The following is a 21658-nucleotide window of genomic DNA, read 5'->3' as shown; positions in this document are numbered from 1 at the left end:
CACAGAGAGAATCAGCCGAAGTACCACTTGTGACCACAGGAGGGAGCTCTGCCACAGAATTCACAACAATAACTACTGGAGTTATGAGTTGGCCAAAAAATAAATTGTGCGGCGCAGTGTTTTATTAAACATTATTATTTATTTTTTAACATAATAATTAATTTAACTGCGCCTGCTTGACGGAAATGGGGGGTGTGTAGCTGTGAGGCCTGGCTAACTGTGGACAATGCAGGGATGGCAGGAGAAGGGGCAATTAAGGTAGTGGGGTCTGGGAGTTCGGGGATGGGGCTTGATGCATGAGAGTGCGGAGACACACTGGAAGGGTGAGGCAAACCTGACATTACAGACACATTGGGAGGTGAGGGGGGAGGAATTGAGATCGTCCTTTGTTTTTTATTTTGTTTCCCTTTTTGGGATCGGCGTTGCGGTCTGGGGAGCCTCGGTGGGCTCATTTGTTGCGGCCTGGTCATGGTGGCCGACCTGTCAGGGTCCGTGTGCCGCTGCATGGTTGTGGTGGTGGGGAAGGCCATGCCAGGGTCCAGGTGCTGCTGCTGCATCCTGTTGGTGGTGAAAGCCATTCCAGGGTCCGGGTGCTGCTGCATGCTGGTGCTGAAAAGCATGCCAGGATCCGGGTGGTGCTGCTGCTGCAGCTGAGACCTGGTGATGGTGGCCGACCTGTCCTGATCTGGGAGCTGCTGCTGCATGGTGGTGGCAGTGGAGGAGGTCCAAGCAGGAGCAGCAGTTGTCATGGTGGTGTGGTGGGCTGTCCAATAGCACCCGGCATGGTGGTGGTGCTCTAGTGGTGTCCTGCAGTGCTTGGAATGGAGGTGGCAGTGCAGTGGTATGCAGCAGAGCTCGGCATTGAGGTCGAGCGTGACAGTGTAGGCACAGGAGGATATGCCGCCACTGTCTGCTGAAAATACCAACTCTGCTGCATAGCCTGCACGTAAGCAGCATTGCAGGCCTGCATGACACTAAGCTGGAGATCAGGAGTAAGGTGTCCCGACATGCCCTGTTCAATTTGATTAAAAAAATGATGTGCTGGCCTCTGGAGGATGGCTTTCACTTGGTCAAGGTTTTTGGTGACCTCCTGGATACGTGTATTCATATGGTTTATGACACTATCCAGTCGGTCACCCATCGCCCTGAGTCCATCATGAAAGACCGAGCGCAAGTGCAATAACTCGGGCATGAGTAACCTGTCCGAGGCCCTCTGCCACTGCCGGGAAGAGCCCCCCAAAAAAGAGGCAGAGGACTGGGAAAGGGGAACACCTGATGGCCCAGCTTTCTGGTCTCCAGTCTGTATGGCAGGCCTACTTGCTGCAGTGCTGCTGGAAGGCTGGGACGGGACCGTGGCTGTCTGATGAAGGACCGCTCCAGAACCAGGGTCAAGAGTGTTGCTCCATGTGCTGTGAAAAAAGAAGAAAAAAAAATTAATACCAAACATTTACAAAAATTAAGCGCCAATTCCTGTGGAATAGAAACATACAGATTTAGGCAATACAACACAACCCAATACACCAAAAAAATACATACATTCTCTGGGCAAGGACCGGTCTCAAAAATGAAAGGATGCAGTGATACTTGTATTTGCGGATCCATGCTCTAGAACCACTAGGAACCCGGCTCTCTTGATGAAGGTCCTTGTTGAAGCGATCCTTCATCGAACGCCAACGTGTTTTGACTTTGAGCACTGTCGAAAAATATAAATAATGGTTAGACAATGGACTTTGGACCGTGATCACACAACTGTGTGTGAGGAGAGAAACTCCTGAGAGTTTCTCTCCTCACACACAGTTGTGTGATCACGGCTAAGGTCACTGCTGCATCACGCTGCATTGCAATACTTACAAAATAATTTTCGGACCCGAGTCGGAGCATTGTCCCAGCCATCCCACATCGCTTTGGCCACCTCATTCCATTGCCACCGGATCGTCACGTTGTCCGAGTTCTGCGGAACCCGGGTGTCCCACAACAGGACTCGCTCATGGACCAGGGAGATTAGGAGGTCATTTTCAATGAGGTCCTCATCCCGTTCTGGAACCTAAAAAATAAATAAAGATATTAATGTAAGAGACATTAACATAACGAAAAGAAAGAAAACAGAGATAGAAAACTGGCATGAATATTAAAAGTCAAGAAAAACAGGAGTCAAGAAAAAAAAGGTAAAGAAAGAGGAAAGTAAAGAAATAAACATTCAAGAATAGTAAAGTGAGGGTACAATAAACAGTCAGCCACGTATACGTACACGCTGCCGCCTTGCCACCCGACCGTGAACCCGCTGCTCCTGCTCAGCCTCTGCCACAGTGGAAGATGTGTCATATGTGTAGATGTGACAGTGAATACTTACCAATCTGAGGAGTACTCACTTCACTGACATGTTCGGCTTGAGCAGGCCCAGGACATTCCTCCTCCTCAGAAGAAGAAGATGACATTCTGATGCATGCAGAAAGAAAAAAATGCCAGAAATTAGGACATGTAGAGACAGAAAATAGAAATTAAAGACATCGGCTAGGATATACTCACATTGTTCAGTGTCTTGTTTCCTCCAAGTTTCTTGCCTGCGTCTGTTCTGTTTCTCTGTCTGCTGAGTAGTGATCTGAAAATGCCCACTCCCTCCTTTTATCAGTTTGTATGTGGGGGGTGGCTAATCAGCATCTAGACATGTTTTCCTGTGGTCGTTCACAAACGCAAGCAAACGCATGTGCTTGCGAACACATGCGTTCACATAGACCGTAATGCGTTTTTTTGCCGCATTCTTTCCGCTAACAACCGCATACGTTTCTAGGCGGCAAATTGACGCCTCTAAAATTACTAGATGTAGCGTTTACCGCACCAAACCGCAGACGAAATGACGCATGCGTCGTCTAACGCGGCAAAACGCAACCGATAGCAGACACCTGTGTCCCTAATGTTAACCCCTTTACCCCCAAGGGTGGTTTGCACGTTAATGACCGGGCCACTGTTTATAATTCTGACCACTGTCCCTTTATGAGGTTATAACTCTGGAACGCTTCAACGGATCCCAGTGATTCTGACACTGTTTTCTCGTGACATATTGTACTTCATGACAATGGTAAAAATTCTTTGATAGTACCTGCGTTTATTTGTGAAAAAAACGGAAATTTGGCGAAAATTATGAAAATTTCGCAATTTTCCAACTTTGAATTTTTATGCAATTAAATCACAGAGATATGTCACACAAAATACTTAATAAGTAACATTTCCCACATGTCTACTTTACATCAGCACAATTTTGGAACCTAAATTTTTTTTTGTTAGGGAGTTATAAGGGTTAAAAGTTGACCAGCAATTTCTCATTTCTACAACACCATTTTTTTTTAGGGACCACATCTCATTTGAAGTCATTTTGAGGGGTCTATATGATAGAAAATACCCAAGTGTGACACCATTCTAATAAATGCACCCCACAAGGTGCTCAAAACCATATTCAAGAAGTTTATTAACCCTTCTGGTGCTTCACAGGAATTTTTTGAATGTTTAAATAAAAATGAACATTTAACTTTTTTTCACAAAAAATTTAATTCAGCTCCAATTTGTTTTATTTTACCAAGGGTAACAGGAGAAAATGGACCCCAAACATTGTTGTACAATTTGTCCTGAGTACGCTGATAGCCCATATGTGGGGGTAAACCACTGTTTGGGCGGATGGGAGAGCTCGGAAGGGAAGGAGCGCTGATTGACTTTTCAATGCAAAATTGACAGGGATTGAGATGGGACGCCAAGTTGCGTTTGAAGAGCCACTGATGTGCCTAAACATTGAAACCCCCCACAAGTGACACCATTTTGGAAAGTAGACCCCCTAAGGAACTTATCTAGAGGTGTGGTGAGCACTTTGACCCACCAAGTGCTTCACAGAAGTTTATAATGCAGAGCCGTAAAAATAAAACAAAATTTTTTTCCACAAAAATTATTTTTTTAGCCCCCAGTTTTGTATTTTCCCGAGGGTAACAGGAGAAATTGGACCCCAAAATTTGTTGCCCAATTTGTCCTGAGTGCGATGATACAAGATATGTGGGGGGAACCACTGTTTGGGCACATGGGAGGGCTCGGAAGGGAAGGAGTGCCATTTGAATGCAGACTTAGATGGAATGGTCTGCAGGTGTCACATTGCGTTTGCAGAGCCCCTAATGTACCTAAACAGTAGAAACCCCCGACAATTGACCATTTTGGAAAGTAGACCCCCTTAGGAACTTATCTAGATGTGTGCTGAGCGCTTTGACCCACCAAGTGTTTCACTACAGTTTGTAACGCAGAGCCATGAAAATTTAAAAAAAAAATCTTTCCCCCCAAAATTATTTTTTAGCCCCCAGTTTTGTATTTTCCCGTGGGTAAGAGGAGAAATTCGACCCCAAAAGTTGTTGTCCAATTTGTCCTGAGTACGCTGATACCCCGTATGTTGGGGGGAACCACCGTTTGAGCGCATGGCAGAGCTCGGAAGGGAAGGAGCGCCATTTGGAATGCAGACTTAGATGGAATGGTCTGCAGGCGTCACATTGCGTTTGCAGAACCCCTAATGTACCTAAACAGTAGAAACCCCCCACAAGTGACCCCATATTGGAAACTAGACCCCCCAGGGAACTAATCTAGATGTGTTGTGAGAACTTTGAACCCCCAAGTGTTTCACTACAGTTTATAATGCAGAGCCGTGAAAATAAAAAAATCCTTTTTTTTCCCACAAAAATTATTTTTTAGCCCCCAGTTTTGTATTTTCCCAAGGGTAACAGGAGAAATTGGACCCCAAAAATTGTTGTCCTATTTGTCCTGAGTACGCTGATACCCCATATGTTGGGGTAAACCCCTGTTTGGGCACACGGGAGAGCTCGGAAGGGAAGGAGCACTGTTTTACTTTTTCAACGCAGAATTGGCTGGAATTGAGATCGGACGCCATGTCACGTTTGGAGAGCCCCTGATGTGCCTAAACAGTGGAAACCCCCCAATTATAACTGAAACCCTAATCCAAACACACCCCTAACTCTAATTCCAACGGTAACCCTAACCACACCTCTAACCCTGACACACCCCTAACCCTAATCCCAACCCTATTCCCAACTGTAAATGTAATCTAAACCCTAACTGTAACTTTAGCCCCAACCCAAACTGTAGCCCTAGCCCTAACCCTAGCCCTAACCCTAGCCCTAACCCTAACTGTAGCCTTAACCCTAGCCCTAACCCTAGCCCTAACCCTAGCCCTAACCCTAACCCTAGACCTAATGGGAAAATGGAAATAAATACATTTTTTTTATTTTTCCCTAACTAAGGGGGTGATGAAGGGGGGTTTGATTTACTTTTATAGCGGGTTTTTTAGCAGATTTTTATGATTGGCAGCCGTCACACACTGAAAGACGCTTTTTATTGCAAAAAATATTTTTTGCGTTACCACATTTTGAGAGCTATAATTTTTCCATATTTTGGTCCACAGAGTCATGTGAGGTCTTGTTTTTTGCGGGACAAGTTGACGTTTTTATTGGTAACATTTTCGGCCACGTGACATTTTTTGATCGCTTTTTATTCTGATTTTTGTGAGGCAGAATGACCAAAAACCAGCTATTCATGAATTTCTTTTGGGGGAGGCGTTTATACCGTTCCGCGTTTGGTAAAATTGATGAAGCAGTTTTATTCTTCGGGTCAGTACGATTACAGCGACACCTCATTTATATCATTTTTTTATGTTTTGGCGCTTTTATACGATAAAAACTATTTTATAGAAAAAACAATTATTTTTGCATCGCTTTATTCTCAGGACTATAACTTTTTTATTTTTTTGCTGATGATGCTGTATGGCAGCTTGTTTTTTGCGGGACAAGATGACGCTTTCAGCGGTACTATGGTTATTTATATCTGTCTTTTTGATCGCGTGTTATTCCACTTTTTGTTCGGCGGTATGATAATAAAGCGTTGTTTTTTGCCTCGGTTTTTTTTTTTTTTTCTTACGGTGTTTACTGAAGGGGTTAACTAGTGGGCCAGTTTTATAGGTCGGGCCGTTACGGACGCGGCGATACTAAATATATGTACTTTTATTGTTTGGGTTTTTTTATTTAGATAAAGAAATGTATTTATGGGAATAATATTTTTTTTTTTTTCATTATTTTGGAATATTTTTTTTTATACATTTGAAAAAAAAATTTTTAACTTTTTTACTTTGTCCCAGGGGTGGACATCACAGATCGGTGATCTGACAGTTTGCACAGCACTCTGTCAGATCACCGATCTGAGAGAAGTGCAGGCTGCTTCACAGTGCCTGCTCTGAGCAGGCTCTGTGAAGCCACCTCCCTCCCTGCAGGACCCGGATCCGCGGCAATCTTGGATCCGGGGCTCGAGCAGGGAGGGAGGTGAGGAGACCCTCGCAGCAACGCGATCACATCGCGTTGCTGCGGGGGGCTCAGGGAAGCCCGCAGGGAGCCCCCTCCCTGCGCGGTGCTTCCCTGCACCGCCGGCACATCGCGATCATCTTTGATCGCGGTGTGCCAGGGGTTAATGTGCCGGGGGCGGTCCGTGACCGCTCCTGGCACATAGTGCCGGATGTCAGCTGCGATAAACAGCTGACACTCGGCCGCGATCGGCGGCGCTCCCCCCATGAGCGCCGCCGATCACGCTGGACGTACTATCCCATCCATGGTCATAGGGGCCCACCCCACCTCGACGGGATAGTACGTCCCATGTCAGAAAGGGGTTAAAGATAGGAATACATGACGCATTATGATAATTGTGGCACAAACGCTGCGGACACAACCGCAAATATGAAACCAGCCTAACATCTTGGAGAGCTCAGTGAACAAAAAATGTGGAGGTAGCAAAAGAAAAAATGCATGCAGACCCGTTGAAGCGCAAGAACCGCACGAAACGGCCGTCGTCTCCCCTGCTCGCACGAGCTCCTTTTCTTCTCCCCCGGCCATGAAGTTTTAATTGTGAATAAATTGTCAATAAAATTTGCTACTTTGAAGATTGGTGAGTGCATCCTGCTTTTTTCTTTTGCTACCTGGGACACATATGTTATTTCATGGTTTTGCACCCGATATCTTTTTCGCCATGGCTGTTGCTGACATGATATAGCTTTTTAGTACCGGCTTTCCTGAAGATCATGGATTTACTTGGGGTAGTGCCGTCCATATGCTATTTTTTCTCTTTTATTCGTAAAAAATGTGGAGGAGTTGGTCATAGTAGCCAAGTCATATTAGGAAGATTACAGCCAGATTATCCGATTGGTTATTACATACAAGTCCTAATTTCTTGTCTGTACCAGTAAGGCCCAGTAGGTCTGTCATTGCCTTGCCCAGAAGAACAACATGTCAGCAATTTAAAACAACTACAGACAAGTTTATCCTGATAACGGTTTACAGATGAGCTGAACTGTTGAAATTTGATGAGTGAAATGTTTAATTTACCTTGAAATTCTTACCTTTATTAAGGCCTGCTTATGGCCTTCACGCTTCCTCTCTTCCTCTTTTCTTGCCAGAACAGATGCGGTACGTCTTTCTTCTTCCTAACAGGACAAAACATTTTTTTTATTTTACTATACCAACGGAATGTAACAGAGACACAACAAATTCATAACAACATCAATAAACTCCATGTTTTTCTATGTGACAAACTGATTCAGGCTTTTACTGTACTGAAAAATATAGTTCTCATTTAAGTTGGACCCAAAACCAGGTTTCACAACACATATACCGTATGTTACTAAATATCTTTTAGACCTGATGGGGCTGGTGTTCTTACTTTAAATTTCATGTCAGAATGGCAAAATGATCATTTTATGAATCTAACTATAATTTGAGACTCTCAGGAGCAGCAGGATGAACACTGAGGAGCTGTCAATTAGGCCAGGTAGGAGAAGAATGACTTTAAAATTAATCAGCCATTATCACATGGATTGTCACACTAAGTAGACAAATATCATCAGGTCTAAGATCTACTTAATAATGTACAGTATAAAGTTTGCATTGAGAAATCTGGTGAAAGATTTGCTTTAATGGAGCACATGTACAGTGGGAAAAGAAGTATCGTTAATAAGTGTATTAAGTACTTATTGGGGAGGTGACAGTCTCTAACTGTGGTGGAGAGGCACCTAAAGCTGACCATCCAGATTAGATGTTTGTTGGTCAAACATGGTGCTTGCATTAGGATCAGCTATCTACAGAATCTTACTGTAAAAAGTATTTCAGCAGTAGGGACTTCAGAGCATTTGCTAAAGTGACTATTGTTGGCGTAAAATGGTAAAAACTGCTGACAGAGCCCCTTTTCATTACCCCTTTACAGCAATACATTAGTAACACCTGTGCATTGGTTATAAGAGCTTGTAACTACAGTACCTGTGTGTAAACGAGCGCACAATGTCCGTACAGAGCGTCCTTACACCATATACATTATAAACTATCAGTTTTACTACTCATCTAACTGAGCACTAAAAGCAGAGAGCAACTCAAATGTCCCCTAAGGGGATATTTGTTCAGTCTCTGCTGTTTTCTTTAACCTTTTGAAGAGGAGATAAATTTCCACAAGAAACTGCAAAAAAAAAAGCATAAACCAGGAAAATCTGTGTCAAAATGAAAAGTACTCTAAATGCCAAAATTATTTTAGTGTCTTGCCTTATAAATGGGGTTGAGACCATCAGTTGTGTTGTGCAGAAGTCTTTTGGATACACAGCTGATAGTCCTACTGAATATACTGTTAGAATTTGTATTATGGCAAGAAAAAAGCAGCTAAGTAAAGAAAAACGAGTGGCCATCATTACTTTAAGAAATGAAGCTCAGTCAGTCTGAAAAACTGGGAAAACTTTGAAAGCGTCCCCAAGTGCAGTGGCAAAAACCATCAAGAAATACAAAGAAACTGGCTCACATGAGGACCTCCCCAGGAAAGGAAGACCAAGAATCACCTCTGCTTCTCAGGATAAATTTACCCGAGTCACCAGCCTCAGAAATAGCAGGTTAACAGCAGCTCAGATTAGAGACCAGGTCAATGCCACACAGAGTTCTAGCAGCAGACACATCTCTACAACAACTGTTAAGAGGAGACTTTCTGCAGCAGGCCTTCATGGTAAAATAGCTACTAGGAAACCACTGCTAAGGACAGGCAACAAGCAGAAGAGACTTGTTTGGGCTAAAGAACACAAGGAATGGACATTAGACCAGTGGAAATATGTGCTTTGGTCTGATGAGTCCAAATTTGAGATCTTTGGTTCCAACCTCCGTGTCTTTGTGCGATGCAGAAAAGGTGAATGGATGGATTCTACATGCCTGGTTCCCACCGTGAAGCATGGAGGAGGTGGTGTGATGGTGTGGGGGTGCTTTGCTGGTGACACTGTTGGGGATTTATTCAAAATTGAAGGCATACTGAGCCAGCATGGCTACCACAGCATCTTGCAGTTGGACCACCAATTATTTTTCAACAGGACAATGACCCCAAACACACCTCCAGACTGTGTAAGGGCTAGTTGACCAAAAAGGAGAGTGATGGGGTGCTATGCCAGATGACCTGGCCTCCACAGTCACCAGACCTGAACCCAATCGAGATGGTTTGGGGTGAGCTGGACCGCAGAGTAAAGGCAAAAGGGCCAACAAGTGCTAAGCATCTCTGGGAACTCTCAAGATTGCTGAAAGACCATTCCCGGTGACTACCTCTTGAAGCTCATAAAGAGAATGCCAAGAGTGTGCAAAGCAGTCATTAAAGCAAAAGGTGGCTACTTTGAAGAACCTAGAATATAACACATAATTTCAGTTGTTTCACAATTTTTTGCTAAGCATATAATACCACATGTGTTAATTCATAGTTTTGATGCCTTCAGTGTGAACGTGCAATTTTCATAGTCATGAAAATACAGAAAAAGTCTTTAAATGAGAAGGTGTGTCCAAACTTTTGGTCTGTACTGTAAAGTTTTTCATCCAAGCAGAGTTATGTAGATCAGAATTAAAATATTTGGGTGGATTTTTTGGCTTTGTACACGCTTAGCATAGTCCTAGAAGTGATTAACTTAGGTTAAGTAGCCTTATAACAGGGGAGAGCCCAGGATCTCCACTAGCCTATCAATGTATAGTCACTGTGATTGTGGAAGTCTAATCCAGTAACCACCACCAACTGAGAAGCTCAAGGTGCAGAAATAATGATTTATTCTTCACAAAATATTTTACATGTTTTCCTGCAGAGAATTAAGATGTGCCTTATTATAGACCTTAGAGATATGATTCATGCATGTAATAAGGTTGAATAGCAATAGAGGATTTATGAGATATTTGATTCATAGGTGTTTCTAAATCTCTTTCTATAAGATTTTTACTCTTGGACTCTGATGGTATACAAAAGGCTGATTAAGTGTTAAATTATGTTGACCTTAGTGATTCCTCTAGCATCTCAGTACCATTGTGACCGCTGGAAGCCTGGATGACATGATGACACATGACCATGACCTGGCCAGACAAGATTGGCTCAATGTCTGGACTGGAGCAACATGATTGGCTGGCTTGGGGTCATGTCAGAACTGGAGGCAGGGTCTAGTTTTAAAAGGTCTGACATCCGTGCCGCTATCGCCGCGAGAGGCTCTTGCCGTAGCCGGGAGTGAAAATAGACACTCTTGTGCTGACATCCTTATGTCAGCATATGGCTACAGTAGAATTCAGCCTCCTGATGTGCCCACCTAAGAAATTGTGGGGGCAAAGTACGTTGAGGCGAACTATATAGCAATGGCAGTTCTATATTAAGGGGAACTATTCATATGTCAGTGAATGAGATAGGTTAAACTGAACCTGTCAGCAGGATTTTGCTAACTACAGAGATTGTCATGTTGCCGCTGTTATACTGATTAAAATGAGTAACTCTTGACTCTTCCCTGTCCTTCAAATCGCACGTCCAAACTCTTGCCACCTCCTGTCGCTTTCAACTCAAAAATATTTCCAGAATCTGTACCTTCCTCAGTCCTCAATCTACTAAAACTCTTGTGCATGCCCTCATCATCTCCCTCATCTGTGGCCTCCCTGCTAACTCTCTTGCACCACTCCAGTCTGTCCTCAACTCTGCTGCCCTACTAAATCACCTCTCTTTCCCTTCCCCCCCCCGTTTCTCCCTTCTGCAAATCCCCCCACTGGTTCCCATTTCCCCAATGATACAGTTCAAACTACTAACACTGACCTACAAAGCCATCCACAACCTGTCACCTCCCCATATCTATGAACTAATCTCCCAATATCTTCCCTCATGTAATCTTCAATCCTCCCAAGATCTCCTACTCTCCTCCACACTTATCCATTCCTCACACAACCGCCACCAAGATTTCTCCCGAATATCCCCCATCCTCTGGAATTCCATACCTCAACACGTCCGATTATCCATCACCCTCGGATCTTTCAGACGGAACCTGAAAACCCAGGTCTTGAAGAAAGCCTACAGCCTGCAATAACCATTCTGCCGCCTCACCACCACCCAAGCTCCTGCCTCACCACCATAGAGCTGCTGCACCCCCGACCTTCTGTCTCTTCCCCATTATCCCGTAGAATTTAAGTCCGCAAGGACAGGATCCTCTCCCCTCTGCACCAGTCTGTCATCATAAATTTGTTTACTGTAAACAATATCTTTAACTTTGTATGTAACCCCTTCTCATGTACAGCACCATGGAATTAATCGTGCTATATAAATAAATAATAATAATAATAATAATAAAATGATACCTGGGGCGAAGAAATCCGTCTTGTCGTTCTCATATAATCAGTGTTCTTAGTTTTCAGTTAATGAGATGCCCGTGCTCCGGGGCGGGACTATAGGCAGTGTCTTATCTTCCTAATCTAAGCTAGAGAAACCAAGGAAAGACCTGTCCAGGCAGCCCAGAAGCACAAACAGTGTCTCTGTGGACAGGACCTTCCTTGGTTTCTCTGTTGATGAGATCACTTGAAGGTTAGGTGTACACATGTATTATAATTTTGTCATACTTACTGAGGTCCTTTTGAGGACCAAGTTACTTCACTAGCACTTTAGCGTGAAAACATTTGGAAACCGAGATTGACATTCTGAAAAGATAAGGGGATAGCGCAAACTCACTTAGTGAGTTAAATAAGATATTGGTTGGAATATATGGGACCGATATTTCCTTATCGGTATATCTTGCTACTGTATTGATACATTAAGAGGGATTGAAGAATAAGGATAAGATGATATGATACATTGGTGGCCTTTGATCCACCAAATGATCAATGATAGGATACATTCAAAACAGCACGGTGGCCTTGTTTCTTTACATTTGAAACATTACAAATAAAGGTTATATTTTAATTTAGTATTGCACCTGGTCAGTGATTGAGTTACAGAAGCAAGATAACTGCATAGACATAGAACCAGAACCCAGTGTACTATATAAAGTACCAGAAATGTACTGCATGAATGCACAGAACCAGTGCCAGGCTCACAACACAGGACTTGTACCAGAGCCAGGCTCACAACACAGGACTGGTACCAGAGCCAGGCTCACAACACAGGACTGGTACCAGAGCCAGGCTCACAACACAGGACTGGTACCAGGGCCAGGCTCACAACACAGGACTGGTACCGGGGCCAAGCTCACAACACAGGACTGGTACCGGGGCCAGGCTCACAACACATGACTGGTACCGGGGCCAGGCTCACAACACTGGACTGGTACCGGGGCCAGGCTCACAACACAGGACTGGTACCGGGGCCAGGCTCACAACACAGGACGGGTACCGGGGCCAGGCTCACAACACTGGACTGGTAATGGGACCAGGCTCACAACACATGACTGGTAACGGGACCAGGCTCACAACACAGGACTGGTACCGGGGCCAGGCTCACAACACAGGACTGGTACCGGGGCCAGGCTCACAACACAGGACTGGTACCGGCGCCAGGCTCACAACACAGGACTGGTACCGGGGCCAGGCTCACAACACAGGACTGGTACCGGGGCCAGGCTCACAACACAGGACTGGTACCGGGGCCAGGCTCACAACACAGGACTGGTACCGGGGCCAGGCTCACAACACAGGACTGGTACCGGGGCCAGGCTCATAACACAGGACTGGTATCGGGGCCAGGCTCACAACACAGGACTGGTACCGGGGCAAGGCTCACAACACAGGACTGGTACTGGGGCCAGGCTCATAACACAGGACTGGTTTCGGGGCCAGGCTCACAACACAGAACTGGTACCGGGGCCAGGCTCACAACACAGGACTGGTACCGGGGCCAGGCTCACAATACAGGACTGGTACCGGGGCAAGGCTCACAACACAGGACTGGTACCGGGGCCAGGCTTACAATACATTACTTGTACCAGGGCTAGGTTTACCCCTCTTGTCCTCATACTGAAAACAAAGGATCCACAGATTAAAAGAAAAAAAAATCTGAAGTATAGTATGCATGCTTTAACCTTATATATTGTCCAATACTTTATATACATCTACACATATTAAACATACCCATGGACGCGCTCTTACACATGTTCAACACACCTATGAATGCACTCATATGCACATCCTCCAGACCCATGGAAACAGTTGTATACGTTGAAGAACTTACACACATTTTCAACACCAAGTCTCACGCAAAAGACACTCTGAACATACATATACCGTAACCATATATATGCACACACAGAAATGAATGGCTTCTAACTAACCTCATGTTGGGTGAAACAAGGAGTTGGCATCTTAGGATAGGGGAAATAGAAACAGGAGGCGAAGACAAACTATAGGCTATTTTTCAGGAGCTACTATTGAGGGTAGAGGATCATTTAACTTGATGCTGCACAGGTGGAGGAAGGGAGTCCTAAACTCTCTGCCTTCTCCCTCCCCTCCTAATCATGCCGACAGCTGAGCCGCTGGCATAAAGTATCACAGCAGCAGCTGCAAGGAAAGGAAAGATTTTACTTTCCCTGTATGTCTCCCTACACATGACCAGAGGAGGAAAGTTTAAGAAGGAGCAACAGGAACACAGTGGACAGCACAAAGCTTCATCTGAATCACCTCCATCTCTGCCATAAGTCTTTTTCTGTGCTGCCACTAGTTTGGTATCCTCTAGTACGTTGTCCACCTCCTCCAGCTGGCGTACAGGGTACATTGGGACTTCATATGGTTGTGTATGGAATGGAGTTGCTCCGAAGACGGCCTCCTTACAGCAACTCTCTTCTAGACTGCACTATTGCGGTGACTAGAGTGGAGTTGTTGTATGAACTCTTTACGGTGAAATAACATAAAAATTACTTGTAGGCCCAAGTTTACCAAATTCAACTTTTTATGCCAGTCTTAGCCAGTTCTTAGCCAAATCCACAGATATTTTGAAGAAGGGTGTGGCACAGTTCAGTCACAAATTTACTTCAGTCCTGGAGCACAAAAGCTCCAGGACAAAAGAACAAATTTGGCACATATTACTCCAGCAGACCCTTCATCAATATTGGCAGGCACAATGCTGATCTTGATGAATCGGAGCTGTAATGCTGTGTGACTGTCTGCCCATAAAACTTCGGACAGCAACTCCATTGTAGCTGCCTTACTACAGGAATGACTAAAATGGAGTTGCTGTAGGGAGGTTCATGATCTCTATGCGCACAGTAGTGTCCTAAGGACGTCTTCTATATAGTAACTCCATTCTAATCATTATTGGGCTGTGGTCTCATGCGAAGTCTGTGAAGTTGCTTTGTGGCATTTGCACAGTAATTGCTTTCTTCTGGCGACTCGACCATGCAGCCCATATTTCTTCAAGTGCCTCCTTATTGTGCATCTTGAAACAGCCACACCACTAGTTTTCAGAGTCCTGTATTCAGCTGATGTTATTTGTGGGTTTTTCTTTGCATCCTGAACAATTTCCCTGGCAGTTGTGGATGACATTTTTGTTGGTCTACCTGACCGTGGTTTTGTTTTTACAGAACCCCTGATTTTCCATTTGTTAATCACAGTTTGAACACTGCTGACTGGCATTATCAATTCCTTCAATATCTATTTGTATCCCTTTCCTGTTTTTTACAGTTCAACTACCTTTTCCCATAGATCCATTAATAATTCTTTTGCTTTCCCCATGACTCACAATCCAGAAAAGTCAGTGGCCGGATGAAAGATGCAAGAGTCTGTCTGGATCCCAGAAACTCACTGAGCTTTTATGCATACACTGTTACAAGCAAACAAGTCACAGGTCAGGATATTACCTTTAGTAGCCATTCAAACCCATTTGTGTCAATTTCTGTGCATGTTATCAGGCCAAAGTCACCAGGGTATGTGAACTTTTGATCAGGGTCATTTGGATGTTTTGGGTTGTCATTATGATTTAAAAAAGAGAAAATACAGTAGTTTGACAATAAATGGCTTCACCCAACCACTAGCCATGGATAGAGAAAAAGTTTTGGTGTTATCATTCATATTCTCTGAAAAAAGGCCAAGAAAGCAAACATTTTGCTGAGGTATGTAAACTTTTGAGCACAACTGTATATATAATATTCATTATGTAAAAGAGGGGGCAGGTTACTGAGGGATCAGAGACCTGTCACAAGCCATACAGATTAATAGCTAAGCAAAGCACCACATGAAGACCCCCCACCACACACAGGCCGCCCCAGAGCACAAGCATATCATTAACTCAAAACTGAAAATAAAGATTTACGGTATTTCAAGAAGTATTTCATCACCCAGGTATCACTGTGATCAGTATAACGGTGCTGACCTGACACTGTGTGTAGGTTACTGTGTACAATCCTGCTGACAGGTTCCCTTTAAAAACAGGCAGCAAAACCTTTACCTGTGGAGCTGTGGTATGATCAGACCATGTCCCTGTACGGTCAGACATGGCCATTACACAGTACACAGCAGGGGCACATTTATAAGATTATCTCACCACAGGAACATTTTTTTTTTTTTTAACACATCCAGTTGTGGGAATTATTATTCCAAGCTCTATTAATTAAAACGCACCGTTGAAAAATCGCTTTCAAGTAAAAGTTTGTGGTGGGACTAAATTTAAAAATATAAAAGGCAAAAAATATATACCGGTAAATGAAAAAAAAATAAAAATGAAGCAAAAAAACAAACAATTTTCTCCTTAGCCGTTTATTATGTATAATAATAATAATAATAATAATAATAATAATAACCAGATGTAACTGCTTTGCCACATTTGTACTGATCCCACCTATAAAATTATGTTATTAACCTGTATGGTAAAATGCTACTTTTCATTCATCCACCAAATAATTAGTGATATAAATAGAATGTACCCTAGAATGGTTCCAATGAAAATATTAACTCATACTGCAAAAATATATTGCAGCTCTCAAAATACAGTAAAACTATTTTTTTTCTTCTTTTTAAAGAAATGTATTTGGGAAAACTCTAGACTTTTGTTATCGTCATCATCATAATGACCAGTGGAAAGGAGACAGCAGCTGCAAGGGGGACACTGTTTTTTTGTCACTTGTTCAGACAGCTGTGGTTCCCAAGATCAGCACTTACACCTCACATAATTAGCGTATTAATAGAATATTTCCAATATTTTGCATTAATTTGTTAATACACTGATATCCACCATACAGAAAGTTTCAGTTGCATTCTTTTTCCCTGTGTATTTAGTTGTTTAAAATAATCACTTGTTCATTTATTATTTCAGTGTGATCAGAGTAAAGAGAAAGAACCTCCTATACAACAATCCCAAATCTCATGTTCAATCACAGTGTTGCCATAGGTTGTATAATGGCTCAATCCTGCCACCTTGTGGCTTGTGTACTACTATTCATCCAGCAGTGCTAATACAAATGAAAACCTAAAACCATGAGTTTGATTTAAAAAAGTTAATGTATTTGCTGCTTTAGAACAGCGTTTCCCAATCTCCGGTCCTCGGGACCCCCATAGGTCACGTTTTCAGGATTTCCTTAGTATTGCACAGGTGGTGGAAGTATCATCAAGGCTTCAGGAATTCTCTCACCTGTGCAATACTAGGGAAATCCTGAAAACGTGACCTATTGGGGGCCATGAGGACTGGACTTTGGGAAACAGTGTGGCTTGTCCTGATGAAGTGTGGCACTTCGAAACACATTGACAAATCGCATTCCGAGACTTCGGACTCCACATCATCATTCACTGGCAACGCAGATTTAACCCATTTTTTTCCATTCTCTGACATATATAAACATCTCACAACTTTTATGCCTGAAGGAGCTCCCTTGTCATATATAGAAATAGCACCGGGTCATAGGAGGCAGTACCACTCCAGATCCATGTATAGATTATATATGCACACAGTGGTCCCTCAAATGTCATGGCCTCAGGTTACAAGGTAAATGGCAAATACAACTTCTAATGCTAGAGGCGGTGCTGACCTGTGCAGAGGTGACCGGCTGGGCCATGCACAGTTACTGTGTGGATTTGGTCAGTACAATCCCTCCGCATTATATTGGAGCTAATGTAAGGACTAAGCCAAGTAAAGCCACCGACAGAGGAGCAGTACAATGCTACATGTACTGCACGGCTCCTGTAGACATAAGTGAGAGCGGATCCACTGGACTGTACCGTGTATTGTGCGCACTGTACCAATCCTGGAGAAAATCCAATTGAGAACATAAATAATATAGGTAAAGTACGCCTTTGCCACTTTATTAGTTTATGACAAACAATAACCGAGTGTCTTCAGAGTGCTCGAATAATATGTTACCTGAGCATGCTTGTGTACTAACCGAGTGTCTTCAGAGTGCTCAAATAATATGTTACCTGAGCATTCTTGTGTACTAGCCGAGTATCTTCAGAGTGCTCGAATAATATGTTACCTGAGCATGCTTGTGTACTAACCGAGTGTCTTCAGAGTGCTCAAATAATATGTTACCTGAGCATGCTTGTGTACTAACCGAGTGTCTTCAGAGTGCTCAAATAATATGTTACCTGAGCATGCTTGTGTACTAGCCGAGTATCTTCAGAGTGCTCGAATAATATGTTACCTGAGCATGCTTGTGTACTAACCGAGTGTCTTCAGAGTGCTCAAATAATATGTTACCTGAGCATGCTTGTGTACTAACCGAGTGTCTTCAGAGTGCTCAAATAATATGTTACCTGAGCATTCTTGTGTACTAGCCGAGTATCTTCAGAGTGCTCGAATAATATGTTACCTAAGCATGCTTGTGTACTAACCGAGTGTCTTCAGAGTGCTCAAATAATATGTTACCTGAGCATGCTTGTGTACTAACCGAGTGTCTTCAGAGTGCTCAAATAATATGTTACCTGAGCATGCTTGTGTACTAACCGAGTGTCTTCAGAGTGCTCAAATAATATGTTACCTGAGCATGCTTGTGTACTAACCGAGTGTCTTCAGAGTGCTCGAATAATATGTTACCTGAGAATGCTTGTGCACTAACCGAGTGTCTTCAGAGTGCTCGAATAATGTTACCTGGGCATGCTTGTGTACTAACCGAGTGTCTTCAGAGTGCTCAAATAATATGTTACCTGAGCATGCTTGTGTACTAACCGAGTATCTTCAGAGTGCTCGAATAATATGTTACCTGAGCATGCTTGTGTACTAACCGAGTGTCTTCAGAGTGCTCGAATAATATGTTACCTGAGCATTCTTGTGTACTAGCCGAGTATCTTCAGAGTGCTCGAATAATATGTTACCTGAGCATGCTTGTGTACTAACCGAGTGTCTTCAGAGTGCTCGAATAATATGTTACCTGAGCATGTTTGTGTACTAACCGAGTATCTTCAGAGTGCTCGAATAATATGTTACCTGAGCATGTTTGTGTACTAACCGAGTATCTTCAGAGTGCTCGAATAATATGTTACCTGAGCATGCTTGTGTACTAACCGAGTACCTTCAGAGTGCTAGAATAATGTTACCTGAGCATGCTTGTGTACTAACCGAGTGTCTTCAGAGTGCTCGAATAATATGCTACCTGAGCATGCTTGTGTACTAACCGAGTGTCTTCAGAGTGCTCGAATAATATGTTACCTGAGCATGCTTGTGTACTAACCGAATGTCTTCAGAGTGCTCGAAAAATATGTTACCTGAGCATGCTTGTGTTCTAACCGAGTGTCTTCAGAGTGCTTGAATAATATGTTACCTGAGCATGCTTGTGTTCTAACCGAGTGTCTTCAGAGTGCTTGAATAATATGTTACCTGAGCATGCTTGTGTACTAACCGAGTGTCTTCAGCGTGCTCAAATAATGTTACCTGAGCATGCTTGTGTACTAACCGAGTAGTGCTCGAATAATATGTTACCTGAGCATGCTTGTGTACTAACCGAGTGTCTTCAGCGTGCTCAAATAATGTTACCTGAGCATGCTTGTGTACTAACCGAGTGTCTTCAGAGTGCTCGAATAATATGTTACCTGAGCATGCTTGTGTTCTAACCGAGTGTCTTCAGAGTGCTTGAATAATGTTACCTGAGCATGCTTGTGTACTAACCGAGTGTCTTCAGCGTGCACAAATAATGTTACCTAAGCATGCTTGTGTACTAACCGAGTGTCTTCAGAGTGCTCGAATAATATGTCACCTGAGCATGCTTGTGTACTAACCGAGTGTCTTCAGAGTGCTAGAATAATATGTTACCTGAGCATGCTTGTGTACTAACCGAATGGGTCTTCAGAGTGCTCGAATAATACAGTATGTTACCTGAGCATGCTTGTGTACTAACCAAGTGTCTACAGTGTGCTGTTTGTTAGGCAATCCCTGCATGTGTTGGGACTGTCAAACAGCCGCGAGACATGCAGCCATGGGGACTCAAACACATTATTCGTGCACACCGAAGACACTCGGTTAGCACAAGAGCATGCTGGTATAACGCCTTATCTAAGCATGGTCGCTCATCACTAGAGAGCAGCTTTGGCTAACAAAAAAAAGTGATTGATTTCCTCCATATACATCCATATAACATGATAGGGTGCATGGACAGGAGATCACTCAAAACTGCCATCCCATTTGTAGGGATTACTCAGGACTCCTAATATTTTTGTATATGGCGCTAAGAGCTAAAATGCAGGTAATTATTATTATTATTATTTATTTATATAGCACCATTAATTCCATGGTGCTGTACATGAGAAGGGGTTACATCAAAATACAAATATTACAGTTAAAAAAACTAACAATGACAGACTGGTACAGAGGGAAGTGGACCCTGCCCTTGTGGGCTTACATTCTACAGGTAATTGACAACGACCTGCCCGTTTTGCACAGGGACCATCTCTGCTGGCTCAGCTGGCGATTCCCCTGCTTAATTTCACCCCTTGTCAACAGAGCAGCACCTTCTCTTCCAGACTGCTCTGTCATCATCACGTCACTGCAGATGTATTGCTCATTCACAGCCGACTCTCCTCATTGACAGCTAGCTCTTCGCTCTCTATCAGCAAGATATCAGCAGAGACGCCCCATCAACAAAACATAGTGAAGAGAAGAAACTGCTCTGGCGATGTGATGTCAGCTACGTCACAGAATCGCAGGCAGGAGCGGTTTCAGGCAGAACACACAGGTGGCTGGTTAGTCTGTTAGTTCTTGGCCTCATACACAAAAAATATTAAAAGTCTCAAATAACCCCTTTAACCCCTTCATGACCCAGCCTATTTTGACCTTAAAGACCTTGCCGTTTTTTGCAATTCTGACCAGTGTCCCTTTATGAGGTAATAACTCAGGAACGCTTCAACGGATCCTAGCGGTTCTGAGATTGTTTTTTCGTGACATATTGGGCTTCATGTTAGTGGTAAATTTAGGTCAATAAATTCTGCGTTTATTTGTGATAAAAACGGAAATTTGGCGAAAATTTTGAAAATTTCGCAATTTTCACATTTTGAATTTTTATTCTGTTAAACCAGAGAGATATGTGACACAAAATAGTTAATAAATAACATTTCCCACATGTTTACTTTACATCAGCACAATTTTGGAAACAAAATTTTTTTTTGTTAGGAAGTTATAAGGGTTAAAATTTGACCAGCGATTTGTCATTTTTACAACGAAATTTACAAAACCATTTTTTTTAGGGACCACCTCACATTTGAAGTCAGTTTGAGGGGTCTATATGGCTGAAAATATCCAAAAGTGACACCATTCTAAAAACTGCACCCCTCAAGGTACTCAAAACCACATTCAAGAAGTTTATTAACCCTTCAGGTGCTTCACAGCAGCAGAAGCAACATGGAAGGAAAAAATGAACATTTAACTTTTTAGTCACAAAAATTATCTTTTAGCAACAATTTTTTTATTTTCCCAATGGTAAAAGGAGAAACTGAACCACGAAAGTTGTTGTCCAATTTGTCCTGAGTACGCTGATACCTCATATGTGGGGGTAAACCACTGTTTGGGCGCACGGCAGGGCTTGGAAGGGAAGGAGCGCCATTTGACTTTTTGAATCAAAAATTGGCTCCACTCTTTAGCGGACACCATGTCACGTTTGGAGAGCACCCGTGTGCTTAAAAATTGGAGCTCCCCCACAAGTGACCCCATTTTGGAAACTAGACGCCCCAAGGAACTTATCTAGATGCATAGTGAGCACTTTGAACCCCCAGGTGCTTCACAAATTGATCCGTAAAAATGAAAAAGTACTTTTTTTTTCACAAAAAAATTCTTTTAGCCTCAATTTTTTCATTTTCACATGGGCAACAGGATAAAATGGATCCTAAAATGTGTTGGGCAATTTCTCCTGAGTACACCAATACCTCACATGTGGGGGTAAACC

At 43.1% G+C, this 21658-nt stretch overlaps 1 protein-coding gene across 4 annotated transcripts in view; it reads right to left on the bottom strand.

Annotated features, from left to right (window-relative positions):
- Nucleotides 1-21658, bottom strand: part of LRRC49 (leucine rich repeat containing 49) — a 334326-nt gene that overhangs the window by 137326 nt on the left and 175342 nt on the right. For all 4 annotated transcript variants that reach the window (XM_069765877.1, XM_069765876.1, XM_069765878.1 and 1 more), the window contains one exon: nucleotides 7421-7504. In XM_069765877.1, coding sequence (XP_069621978.1) covers nucleotides 7421-7504 — 84 coding nt within the window. The remainder of the gene's footprint in view (nucleotides 1-7420; nucleotides 7505-21658) is intronic.

The sequence above is a fragment of the Ranitomeya imitator genome, chromosome 4 (assembly GCF_032444005.1).
Source record: "Ranitomeya imitator isolate aRanImi1 chromosome 4, aRanImi1.pri, whole genome shotgun sequence".
Lineage (NCBI taxonomy): Eukaryota > Metazoa > Chordata > Amphibia > Anura > Dendrobatidae > Ranitomeya > Ranitomeya imitator.
This window is presented reverse-complemented; position numbering and strand designations above follow the sequence as displayed.